Below are 13,534 nucleotides of genomic sequence, written 5' to 3'. Positions count from 1 at the left end.
CTGCTACTTTGCTGAATTCATTTACTAGTTCTAGAAGTTTTCTGGTGAAATTTTTTGGGTCTTCTAAGTATAGAATCATATAGTTGGCAAAGAGTGCTAATTTAGGTCCTTCTTTTCCTATATGTGTCCCTTTAATTTCTTTCATCTGTCTAATTGCTCTGGCCAATATTTCAAGAACTATGTTAAATAGAAGTAGTAAAAGAGGGCATCCCTGTCTTGTTCCAGTTTTTAGAGGGAATGTCTTCAATTTCTCTCCATTTACAATGATATTAGCTTGGGTCTTAGCATAAGTAGCTTTTACAATGTCGAGATATGTTCCTGTTTTTTACTACTTGTACATCAAGTAGAGCACTAATCTCTAGGGTATATAAAGAACTCAAAAAGCCAAACACCAAAATAAAATAAAATAAAATAAAATAAAAATAAAACAACCAAGCCAATAAATGGGCCAAGGCAATATGAAAAGCAGTACGGAGATTCCTTGGAAATCTGGGAGTGGAACCACCATTTTACCCAGCTATAGACTGCTCCTCGGTCTATACCCAAAAGACTTAAAAACAGCATACTACAGGGTCACAGCCACATCAATGTTTATAGCAGCACAATTCACAATAGCTAAACTGTGGAGCCACCACAGAAAGGTCTTAACTGGGCTTCTCCAGAAATCTTCACCACGGCTGATTTTAGGACTGTCAGCAAAAAAGTCTCTTCAAAAAAGTTCAATGTAGATAAACTTCCTATATTCCTGCCACCTAGTTTTACTTGGCCACTGTCTGAGAAGATACCAGCACTCCAGATGCTGAACACCCCCTTACTAGTTTTTCACAAACATATCCAGTATAGTATTTTGAAGAAGAGTGCAAACAAGGCCTTTGGCTTGAGCTGGGCTTCACAGAGATGTCTATATTTTTTTTTTAATTTTTTTTTTGAAAGAGAGAAAGAGAAAGAATTTTAATATTTATTTTTTAGTTTTCGGCAGACACAACATCTTTGTATGTGGTGCTGAGGATCGAACCCGGGCCGCACGCATGCCAGGCGAGCGCGCTACCGCTTGAGCCACATCTCCAGCCCCAAACTATTCTGATACTTTTTTTTTTTTTTTGTGGTGCTGGGGATTGAACCCAGGGCCTTGTGCTTGGGCGGCAAGCACTCTGCCAGCTGAGCTATATACCCAGACCCCTTGTCTATATTTTTAAGATAAGTTACAATTGGGCTCCACGGTAACAGCTGGCAGGGGGAGGAAAGAGAGAAGACTCTCCCCTTCTTAGGTGTTGTCCTTGAAGGGTTAAGTTGCCCAAAACAGTAAATGTAAAAGCTGCTTTTATGTGAATTTTTGCAGACTGTGAACTTCTGAGCCCCTCCCCTTACATGCTGGGTATAAAACTCTAAAACTACCTGAACTCGGGGTTCGGAGGATTGATTGATTATAGTGAAAGCTGTGTCCTCTGAACCTGGCTGCAGCAAATTAAACTGTGGAGCTAACCTAGATGCCCTTCGGTGGATGAATGGATTGAAAAAAATGTGGCATATATACACAATGGAATTTTACTCAGCAATAAAAGAGAACAAAATCATGGCATTTGCAGGTAAATGGATGGCGTTGGAGAAGATAATGCTAAGTGAAGTTAGCCAATCCCAAAAAACAAATGCCAAATGTTTTCTCTGCTATAAGGAGGCTGACTCATAGTGGGATAGGGAGGAGGAACATGGGAGGAATAGATGAATTCTAGATAGGTAGAAGGGTGGGAGGGAAAGGAAGGGGGGGCAGATTAGCAAGGATGGTGGAATGTGATAGATATCATTATCCAAAGTACATGTATGAAGACAAGAATTGGTGTCAACATACTTTATATACATCCAGAGAGTGAAAAATTGGCTGTATACGTGTAATAAGAATTGTAATGCATTCGGCTGTCATTTATTTAAAAAAAAAAATCAATAAAAAATGGGTCATAGAACTGAACAGACACTTTTCAGAAGGTGATATACAATCAACAACAAATATATGGTAGTAAAGAGTGAGGGATGCCGTGAACAAAGTAGACCTGACCTAGGAACGTGTAGATAAATTATTCAAAGAACAGAGAATGTGAGCAAGCCAGGAACAGAGGCATTGCTTCAAACCAGCCCTGCTAGCCTCCCTCTTGATCTTGGCATTTCATCCTCCAGACTGTGATAAATAAATTTCTACCACAATGAAAAGTAAAGCTTGTGGGAGCTTTGAGTCTTCTCTAGAATGTTTTTCTTTATCTAGGAGGCAAATAGGGGACCACTGCAGGTGCAAAAAAAGAGTGTCCTGGCCATAGTTGGATTTTAGAGATATGAAACCGCATGCTGTCTGTTAGTTCCGTTTTAGTGGGAAGAAGTGAAAGACTGGTAAGTCAGTTTAAGGACAAGTACTAAATTTAGACAAAATGTACTGAGAGCCTGAACTAAGATTATATCAAAATTACATGTATTTGCTTATACCACACCATACACTATTATCAACAGAAAATATCAAAATGAATGTATTGTCTTGAGCTCATGAAAATACTGTCATGTGTAGACCTTGGAAGTTCCAAAATAAAGAGGTCTATATTCTAACATTGAGTGAGTAGGGAAAAAGAGCAAAGGCACTCTGGGGCCTTGGCTTAGGCCTGACAGCCATTAGAAGGTTCCACCTTAACTTGCAGTTTGCCAGATACCAAAAGTGCCTCATTTATTCACCCCCAGATAGTACAAGGTGCATCATTAGGGACAGGTGTTTTCATGTAACTCATCCTTATCATAGGGCTAGGGTTCTGGAGTTAAAGTGCCCTCACAGGTTGACATACACCTAAGGCCAACTAACTTTCCTAAACCCCAGCCCACCCTTGCAAGTGGTCAAGAAATCTAGTTCCTTTCTTTGATCCAGCGAGCCAGCCTGATACTCATTTGTTGAAGCCATGCCTCCCTTCTCCAGAAGAGCCTTAATAAAAGCTCTGCCTATTATTCATACTCACATGACTCAATTCCATTTCCATCATCAGTGTGTCAAAGTTTCCAGTGCCCAATATTGATATCAGGGGCAGCAAGGCAGAGGTCATTTAGACAGGGTTTACCATAGTATAAGCTAGGAAATGGTGGCCATATTGCCCAACATTTTTTTATAGCAAGAAACCCTCAGTGCTCCATGTTCTAAAGCCAAAAAAGTCTCCCATGACTTTTTTGCAATTATTCAGCAAATAATGATAAAATAGAAAGGAACTGTGGGATTCAAATTAGGAGAATGAAATTTGAAACCCTGATCTGGAATCTTCTAGCTATCAACCACAGAAATACTATTTAATCGGTTAAATCTCTCTTCTCTATCCCCGAGCAGTAATATATGGGTATATTTAACCACTGACTCTCCAGGAAAAAGGAAAAAAGCCATAGTTCATAGATTTTCCAGTTCTGTGTTTCCAATACTCTCATCAATTTCAGGCTGTCATTGTGTGTCAACCAACTCACTCATTCCCTAAAAATTTACCAGTTGATTCTCACAAGCCAGCATGAGCCAGTGCTAGCACACCAAAGCTCAGATTTCACATCTGAAAAATGAGAACCATGCCAACTCTACAAGTCAGGACAGGGATAAGTTAAAATGCCTAATCCAGGGTCATTAGCCTATATGAAGGTTTTGATAACTATTTATTCAATATTTACTCAGCACCTTTTATGTAGCACATTTTTCCAGGAATTGAAGATTTGGCAAGAACAAAAAAAGGAAGGGTATGCTCACTTGAACATGGTATTCTATACTGGGAGAGATACACAAAAACAATAAAAAATAGATAGATGATGGTTGGATGGAAGATAGAGTGATAAGTAGAGAGGTTATAGGTAAATGGATGAATTAATAAATGGAGAACCTCCGTCAGTCTGGTAGAGATAGAGCCTATGGAGAAAAGTCAAACAAGGATAAGGGGAGAGGGAGGAGTGGCTATACTATATTGATATGGTGGCCAAGAAAAACCTCACTGGTGAGCCATTTGATGGAGAGCATGAGTGGAATGAAGGCATGAGCCATGGGGTTATCTGGGGAAAGTTTCCCAGGTAGGAGGAGATTGCATGCCAAACCCTGAGATAGGCAGGGGCAGGGAGGCATGCTCCAGGGACCGTGAGAGGCCAGTGGAGTGGGGGCACCCGAGTGACAAAACAGGAGGAAAATTCTGTGGGATCAGAATTTAGACAAAGGAACAAAGTTACTGTGTGGCAGGAGCAGAGGTGAGGCAGGAAAAGGATCTCAAAACTGGCCAAGTCTTAGGAGTCTTTACACCTCTGAAGACATGGAGGTCAGGGTCCAGGGAAAGACAGGGCTAGGGTTCTTCTCCCTCACCTTCCCTAAATCAGGGAGGAACTGCTTACTCTGCTGGTGCAACCTCATTCCTTCATGTTTTGGCCACTCAAGTGTTTACACAAATGACAAAGACGAACCCAAAGGCTTCCATGAGTTGGCACTACTCATAGCTCTGGAGATACAGGCCCTACCTGGCCATCGAGGGAGCCAGAAAGCATTGAAACAAAAAAATAATCATATTGCCTGGGCTATGAGACAATCAAATAAGTGGGTTGGTAGATTTCCCCTTCCCTAGATATAAAAATGTTCCTGGGCCAGGATCCCTTGGTCACCTAAGGTGTAAAATGTCCCCTGTCCCTGTTCTGGCATAGCACTAATTAGTAATAAGTGACATTGCTCCAAATGAATGGCCTAACAGTGACCAAAGGAGGCTGACAGCAGCCCCGATAATCCAGAGAGCCCCAACTGTACCTGGCATGGACTTTTTTGAACCAGCAGGTTGGAAAAAAATGTCCATGCTTCGTGTAACCAAAAAATCTCAAAGATGAGAGGTTTTCATTTGCTTGGTTTGTTTCTATTTTTTTGTTCTTAAATGTGGTGCATAGTACACCTACCACAAAAATCATCTGGGATCCTTAGTAAATGAACTTCAAATTTCTGGGCTCCACCCAAGAAATATAAATCAGAATAAACGAAGAAGGATCCCAAGAACTTGCATTTTCAACAAACTTCTAAGTAAGGTTGATGCTACATTACTGATGTTTGAGATCCACTGCTTTAAAACAAAAGTGAAGTGCATAAGACTTCTTTTCATTTCCATTCTAAAGGTCTCCATAAAGAGTGCTGAAGAAAGCTCTTATGTAAACTTCCTCTTCAAAAACTCTACAGAAGCAATCAAAAGCTTTGTTTAGGCAAATGCACTGGGAGATAGAGTCCTCGTGATGGAACCATCCCATCAAGGGATCCATTCATTCAAATGATTCCACGTGCAGAGACACTGGCTGGCTTCCACGGAAGTGCCTCCCTGTCTGGAGAGCTGAGGAGAGACTTTCTGGAATATTCCCTACCTGTAAAGAGGGCATGGTAGTGGAGGCCCTTCTCCTTGTCCTGATGGGAGCAGACATCAAATAAGTACGCTTTGATGGGCCCATCAATGAAGTCAGCAGCAAAATCAAAGAGAACCACACCTATCATGGTGACGCTTATGGCCCAAACCAGCTTCCTCCTTGGATTAGCAATCAAAGCTAAAAGAGAAATAAACATCGTTCTCCTCAATCCTGCTTTAGAATGATCCATTTAAAAAATTTGTCTTTTGGTGCTGGGGATTTGAACCCAAGGCCTCATGCATGCCAGGTAAGCGCTTTACCACTGAGCCACATCCCCAGCCCTGATCCATGTTTTTTATTTCACCAAAACTTTCTGTCATCAAATCGTCTTCCTCTGCTTTGTTTTTCCAAATAAAAATAGCTTCATTATCTTTTCAAGTTCTGAAAATTATGCAAGTGAATGTCCCAAAAGACAAATCTATAGACAGAAAGTGAATGAGTGGTTGTCTAGGGCTGGTGTTTAAAAAGATTTGGGAAGTTGCTGTCAATGGGTATTGGGTCTCTTTTGGGAGTAGTGAAAATATTCAGAAGTTACAAAATGGAAAGGATTGCACACCTTTTGAATATACCAAAAATCACGGATTATATGCTTTTAAATGAGTTTTCTGGGGCGTGAGTGAATTATATTTCTTTAAATAAAAAAATACATATACTTACTGTAAACAATTTCAACAAAATAGAAAAAAAAAAAAAACAGCAACAACTAGAAAATGCTTCAGATCCTAGCCCCAACCATGGTTATCCTCTGGGACATCCTGTTATGTGCTTCCACACATCCAGATCCAGGTGTGCAGCTGTACCCAAATGCACTGCTTCTGAAACTCCAGCATGCTTGACATCACTTGAACAAGCCCCAGTTCTCAAGATTCTGATTCAAACTGACCTGGGGTTGGCCTGAGAACTTGGGTCTCCAACAGCCCCTAGAGATGTTGACGCTACAAGTCATAGGGCCATACTTTTGAATAGCACGGATGAATAAGATCATAGGGTGCATATGTGTCCATCCTCAACCAGTGATTCTCATCTTTTCACTGCAGTTAATGAAGAGCAACCTCATAATTTTTAATAGCTGAATAATATTCATTCTATGCATGTGTTGTCCTTCCTTCACTCAATCTGCTATGGAACATACACTGTTGTTTTCCTTGCTTGCATTTTTTTTAAGCTAAGGATAGTGTGTAATATAGGTACATATTTACAAAATTTCAGTAAAAATAAGCCTACCCTCCCCTTTCACCTCTAGTCCTTAGCAGTGACTATAGTTACCAGATTTTTTTTTGTTATTTTCCCATACATATTGTATATTTATGAGTTGAATTTATGCCTTCTTTTAAGTATATATAAATGTTCCCTGATTATCCTGTTTCTTATTCACCCATCTGCTGTCCTGGGAGTTGATGGTCTAAAAATATATGGCCTTTGTAATGTTTAATGATTCTTTTTTCAATGTCCTACCACCAAGAACTGATTAATTGGTAGCTGATTAATGACTAGAAAAAGCGTTTTAACATCAGATTTGTGGTTGTCCAGAATTTGCAATGCAAAAATGTTCCCTTGAGCTGACAGGCTAATGCCCTGTATCCATTAAGAGGCTCTTCATAAGGTAACGAACAAATTAAGTCTTATTTGAACATACAGGCAATTCCTTGCCAGTGTTTACAGAGCCATTTGGGCACTGATCAATTTGACAAAGTATCCTACAAAGCATACTGGGCTCAAAAAATAAAATAAAAACTCTTATTGACAAGTAAGTACAAATATTTAATTTGATAAGTAGATAAAAATTCAGTCCTATTTTTAAATCTTCACAGCAACACAGGACAATACATGCCGAGATTCTGAAAGTAAAGGCTCCTCACGATTTTGGATCATTCAAAGGTAGAAGTTCATTGCAGCCTAGGAGAGACCATCAGTTTTAACCAGTTTATATTAAATGTCAAGAACTTCACATTCTTTTCCTATAGCATTGCACAACAGGACCTTGTGCCGTCCACTTACCTGATACTACCGCATCTCCATTTAGGTACAGCGCCATGCCCACGAGCATCATAATGACCAAGGTGAGGATGTAGGGTCTCCGGCGGCCCCAACGGGACCGGCAGTGGTCACTTGCTGATCCCACCACAGGTTGCAGGAGGAATCCCAGGATGGGGCTGAGGAGCCACACCGTGCTGTACAGACTCTTGGGCAGGCCCACGCTGAGCAGGACCGGGGTCACATAAGCTGCCTCCACTGCGTAGCAAAACTCTCGGCCGAACATGACCATACTGTGCATGATGAGTCTGCCTGTGGGTCTTTTTGGTAGCTTCACAGATCCCAAGAGGCCATCCTCAGTTAGGGATTGATAGGTGTGGCTGCCAGCCTGCCCACTGTCGCTGCCCATTGCAAAGGGGTGAGATACCTTTCTGCCTGATCCCTGGGTTTGGGCTCCAAACTGTATTTGATATGGAGCCTGGCTGAGCAACAGGCGGAGATGGCTAGGCTGGAGGAGGGGCTCAAATTCTTTCATGCCTCTAAGATCACAAGTTATGACGAGAGGGAAAGGGGGTGTTGGCCCTGAAAAGCATGACGGAGATTAGCTGCTGAGAGCCCTCTGGCTCCTTACAATGCCTGAATGTTTTTCTAACGAGATCTTCCTTTACACTGTTCTTTCTCAATTTCTCTCTCACACACATACCATATTTCTTATGATCACATCCACAGTTTTGAGATAATTAAGTCTTATTATACCGGGGTTAAATCAATATATAAATAAGTCAATCTTTTTATAAACTTATTTTTATAGATACAAATATTCTGTCCTTTCTTGACCAGAAGTTTTCTACACACACAGCTCAGAAGTTAAATAACTAGATTTAAGATAGCATGTGGGGTTCTCATCTTTCCTCGAAGTCATTACCTGCCTCATAGTGCCCTAATATGTCCTATTTGCACGTGATGAATATAATTAGATAGTTCTGTGGTTGTTCTATAGCATTTTGTCAATTAGTTTTTTTTTTTTTAATTCTCCTCGAGGGCAGAGAACAGGTCTATTCTATAATAGCTCCTTAAGGTATTCCCAGCATCTAGCATGATACCTGGCACCTGGTAGGTCCTCAATAAATATTTGCTAAAGCAATGATTGAACAAATAAAATATGTACACTGTATTTCGGAATGTCAGCCAACAGTTTTGTTTGTTACATTTATCCCTCCTGTGCCTTGTGTCGTATAGGACTACATTTTCCAGGTTCACCTGCTCTCTAGCTTCTGTGGAAATTTGGCTAATGGGAGGCCTCCGTGGGAGAAGGGAAGAAGTCACGGTATCCTCGCCATTTCCTTTCTCCATCCTCAGGTGGCTATATTAAATTTACTCTGTTTCAAAGGTTTGGACTGGGTCATACCTTCCTTGCAGGACCCTGAGTTCAAATGAAAAGTCTTGTCTGGAGAAACGTGATTGTATAGGAAGAGCCTTAAAAATGATTCAAGAGCAGGGCTTGGAGTCAGAATCTTCAAGTTTAAATTCTCGTCATGCTTCTTTCTACTTGCACGTCCCTCAACAAATCACTTAATCTGGTGTTTCTCAAACTGTGTGCCAAGTCACCCAAGGATTACAGTGAACTCATAGGTGTACCTTGGGATATTTAAACATTTGAACCTAGTAAATGCAGTGCAACAACATCTGTTGGATGGTACATGAGCTACTAGTGAGGTATTTCATACTTTTAACCCAGATTGCACTATAATCCTTTCAATGGTTTCATATCTTGTAAAGTGAGGTTTGCTACAGTCATTGTGATAAAAAGCAAGTACTATAGGAAAATCAGCATGGGACAGGAGGTAGAGAAGCAGTGTCTGATCTGACTCCAAGGCACTGTAGTGTCCAGAAGGTGCCCATGTTCCATTAGTAAATAATTGTGGTGAACAATGAGGAAAAAAATAAAATGTCACATTTTCTTTGTGAGTAGTATTCAAATATCTAATAAGTAGTTAGGATACAAATGTTTAAGTTGCTTAGACCTAATTATTTGAATGGTTAGGTTTTTCTTTTCTAGGGGTACAACAAAAAAGTTACTGACACAATAAGGTGAGCATAAACTAAGGTGGTGTAGGACATTTTGAGCCTCTGTGTTCTCATCTGTAAAATGGGGAAACCTGCCCTACCTTCTCCCTGTGATTGTGGAAGAGCAGTTGAGACGCTGCATGCACTGGACCTCATGGACTGTCTACCCAACCTCCAGTCACCGTTCCCTCCATCCTGATGGAACTGGGAGTGGATCCCAGAGCCCACACAGCCCTCATGCCCATGAACTTTGGGAAGGGAGTCAAAGCAGCTGCAGGAGCTGTCTAGCTTTATCTAAGGATGATCCTACCTTCTCTGTTAAAGACTGGTATAGAAATGGTTTGTGTCATAGTTTGGATATGAAATGTCCCCCAAAGGCTCATGTGAAGGCTTGGTCCCCAATGCAGCAGTGTTCACATGTGGGACTTTTGGGAAGTGACTGGATCACGAGGGCCCTGACTTTATCAGTGGATTAATCCATGAATGTGTGTAAAATTTGACGGTATTATAGGAGGTAGTTGATCTCAAGAAAGTGGGGTCTAGTTAAGAATAGGTCACTGGAGTTGTGTCCATGAAAGGTATATCTTGTCCCCGACCCCTTTCTCTCTCTGTTTCCTGGATGCCATGGTGGGCAGCTTTGTTCCTGCCATACCTTCTGCCATGATGTTCTGCTATACCACAGGCCCATAATCGATGAAGCCAAGTGACCATGGACTGAAACCTCTCAAACTATGAGCCAAAATGAATCTTTCCTCCTTGAAGCTGATTTTCTCAGGTATTTTGTCACAACAACTAACACAGTTGGTATGTCAGCTTAAGGAGACACGAAACAGGTTTTGCTGAGGGCTCCTGAGAACTTTTCTTCTGAATGTTGCTGTGTGTGGATATAAGATCCAGAACTTGCTACCAGCCTGAGGATAAAATTTACACGTGGAGGATGGAAAGTTGGTACCCTGGAGAATTGTGGGAAAACAGGGCCCGCATGACCACATTCAGATAAGACTAAAACTCTTGGTTGAGAGCCAGAATATTTCCTTCTTGTTTTGCATTATTTGCCATTGAAGGTATCTTAACTCAATATAGGTCCAAGTGCTTTACAGATTACAAGGCAATGTAATTACGACTGAAGCCTGGAATATGCTTCAGTCGTAATTACATTGAGGGAGGATATATAAACACAGTGAGGGAGGATATATAAACACAGTGGAGGGAGGATATATAAACACAGTGATCATGATACAATCAGGATGTATCTCATGGATTGGTTTTATTTATGATCTTACAATTTGTGGCATCTCCTCACTTCCTACACGGTAGGATCAAAAGAGTATCAATAAATGTATATCAAACTGTTTGAGAAAATAATTCCATTTTCATCAGAATTTTCCTTCTTTAATTGCACACCTTTCTCTCCTTTTTAAAGTTCCCTGTTTTCTCTTTTCCTGTGTCATTGCTATCATCTAAATCTACAGTTTATCTAAAGGAAGCTAAAAAACTAGGAACTGCCACATTTTCTGCACAGGGTCTTCCATCTTCAGAAGGGAAGTGTGGGTCACCAAGAAGAGCTACTAACTTTGCTTACATTTATTCTTTATTGCTTATATTTATTGCTTACATTTATTCTTTAAGTTCACAACCTACACAAAGCAATTTTTATCCTCAACTTCAAGGAGGAAAGATTTATTTTGGCTCACAGTTTCATTAAAATATTTTGTATAGTTGACTAATCACAGGAATCAATATTCTAAGCTAACCATCTCTTTACTTATAGCTTTTTGTTGACTTGCTTTTATCCTTTTCCTTACCAATCCATTCCACAGATATTTTTTTGAACACTATTATAACAGTAACCCAAGTAAAAAGACTTAGTTCACATCCAATAGGGCAGGCCACTCAAGGTGCAGACTTTGAACCAGAAGCATACACACCTAGAAGCTTGGTAGAAATGTCAACTCATGGGTCTCACCCTTTACCCACTGCATTTGAATCTCTAGTGGGGCCCGGGATCTGTGTTTTAACAGAACCTGCAGGTGATCTTTTTGTATACCAGAGCCACTACTCCATGAGCTTATGGCCTACTGAAGAGTTTGGAAACTGTAGTAAAAGCAATTACTATCCTTAGAAATATGAGCAACATGCGATGAGAACCTAGGAAGGGCACTACAAATAGGTGCTAACAACCACTGAGCACCTAGAATGTGCCAGGCACTACACAGGCATTATCTTCAACACCATGACAATAGGGTGAGATTTGTACACAACACCTGAGCGACTCCACAGTTTATAATCACTGTACAAAACGACCCTATGGGTAAGAATGCAGGAGTTATGCAAAACAAACAAATAAACAAATAAAACAAGCTGTGTTTGAGACAAGTCTAACTTTGCTAGATCTGTCAACTGCAGCAAAAGCCAATATTGCTGTTCTTGGAAAATGATGTAGTATGTGGGAAGGAATGAAAGCCAGAGAGACCACAGGATATTTGGAAGCTTCAGGTAGTCCAATACAAAGTGCTGGGGAACAGGAGGGGTGGGAATGGGCCTAGAGAGCTAGGTAAAAGTCTTTTTTTTTTTTAAATTTGTTCTATTTAGATATACATGATAGTAAAATGTATTGTGGCATATTATACATACATGGAGTGTAACTTATTCTAATTAGAATCTTATTCTTGCAGTTATACAGGATGTGACATTACCCTGGTCCTGTATTCAAATACAAAGATAGGAAAGTCACATCTGATTAATTCTACTGTCTTTCCTATTCCCCTCCCTCTCCCTTCCATTCATTCCCCTTTGTCTATTCCAATGAACTTCTATTCTTCCGCTCTCCATCCTCCCTTGTTGTGGGTTAGCATCCACATATCAGAGAGAATATTTGGCCTTTGGTTTGGGGGGCACTGGCTTATTTCACTTAGCACGATATTCTCCAGTTCCATCCTTTTACCAGCAAATGCCATAATTTCATTCTTCTTTGTGGCTAATATTCCACTGTGTATATATACCACATTTTCTTTATCCATTCATCTGTTGAAGGATACCAAGATTGGTTCCAAAGCTTGGCTATTGTGAATTGAGCTGTTATAAACATTGATGTGGCTGTGTCACTGTAGTATGCTGATTTTAAATCCTTTGGGTATAGTCTTATTGTAAAGGGTTGATATACTTTGTAAATGAATTTCTATTTTATTCTGTAGGGAAAAAGAGCACCACTGACGAATTTTACTAGACTGAAAAGACCTGTTTGGTGTCAAAAGGATTAGCAGTAGGGGAGCATGGTCAAAAAACAGTGGTTCTCGAAATCAGAAGGTTGAAGTGGAACTGACAGCACTTTGCTTATTGAGATGTATTTGTTTAATAAATACTTACTAATTATCCACTAATTTTCCAACAGGGAGCTGTTGAAGTGGAACTGACAGCACTTTGCTTATTGAGATGTATTTGTTTAATAAATACTTACTAATTTTCCACTGTAGGCATGGCCACTATTCTTGGAACTCGATGTTTAGGAATTAATTAAATGTACGTAATCCCTTATAAAGTTTCCATTCCTGTGTGTGATGGCAGAGGGAAGGGATGGGGTTAAATACCATGGCAGTAGTGATATGCAGTGTGAAGAAAAATAAAACAGGGCAAAGGAACAAACAGCATGTGATGATGTGGCTGCACCATAGACAAGGATCAGAAAAGCACTCTCCTAGGGTGACATTAGCACAGAGTCCTAAAGAAAGCGAGAGGTGTCCATCAATTCAAACTCAGAAACTGCAAACGCAAAGGGGCTTTCACTTGAGACCTGAGAAATCAGAGAATCCACAGATCCTGACAGCTCTGACTGCTCCGAAGAAGGTCAGATGGTATAGGCTCTGTGAAGTGGAGGACAGATGAACTTCACACATTCCATTAAAAAGAAGATGGTACAAAGAAGCTGTCCTAGGACTAAGCTGTCCCTTACTAAACTGCTCGAGATTGATACCAAGGACTAACTCACGGTTTCAAGTGCCTTTGTCATTTGTGACAGTTGCAGCTGCAACCTCAATGAAAAATGTTAATGACCTTGGAGGCCTTGGCCCAGTTTTCGGTTCACGTT

The 13,534-nt window shown here is 40.5% G+C and overlaps 1 protein-coding gene across 1 annotated transcript in view; it reads right to left on the bottom strand.

The window, feature by feature from the left end:
* Positions 1 to 7,855, bottom strand: part of Slc45a2 (solute carrier family 45 member 2) — a 41,245-nt gene extending 33,390 nt beyond the window's left edge. Inside the window, exons 1-2 of the mRNA XM_046422227.2 lie at positions 7,408 to 7,855; positions 5,371 to 5,547 (exon numbers count right to left, since the gene is read on the bottom strand). Coding sequence (XP_046278183.1) covers positions 5,371 to 5,547; positions 7,408 to 7,792 — 562 coding nt within the window. The 5' untranslated portion in view covers positions 7,793 to 7,855. The remainder of the gene's footprint in view (positions 1 to 5,370; positions 5,548 to 7,407) is intronic.
* Between the last annotated feature and the right edge of the window lie 5,679 nt (positions 7,856 to 13,534).

This window comes from Marmota monax, unplaced genomic scaffold, assembly GCF_021218885.2.
Source record: "Marmota monax isolate L192 unplaced genomic scaffold, Marmota_monax_Labrador192_F-V1.1 WCK01_AAM20220418_F8-fsc00077, whole genome shotgun sequence".
Taxonomy (NCBI): domain Eukaryota; kingdom Metazoa; phylum Chordata; class Mammalia; order Rodentia; family Sciuridae; genus Marmota; species Marmota monax.
The sequence above is the reverse complement of the archived record's forward strand: the minus strand, read 5'-3'. Positions and strand labels throughout refer to the sequence as shown.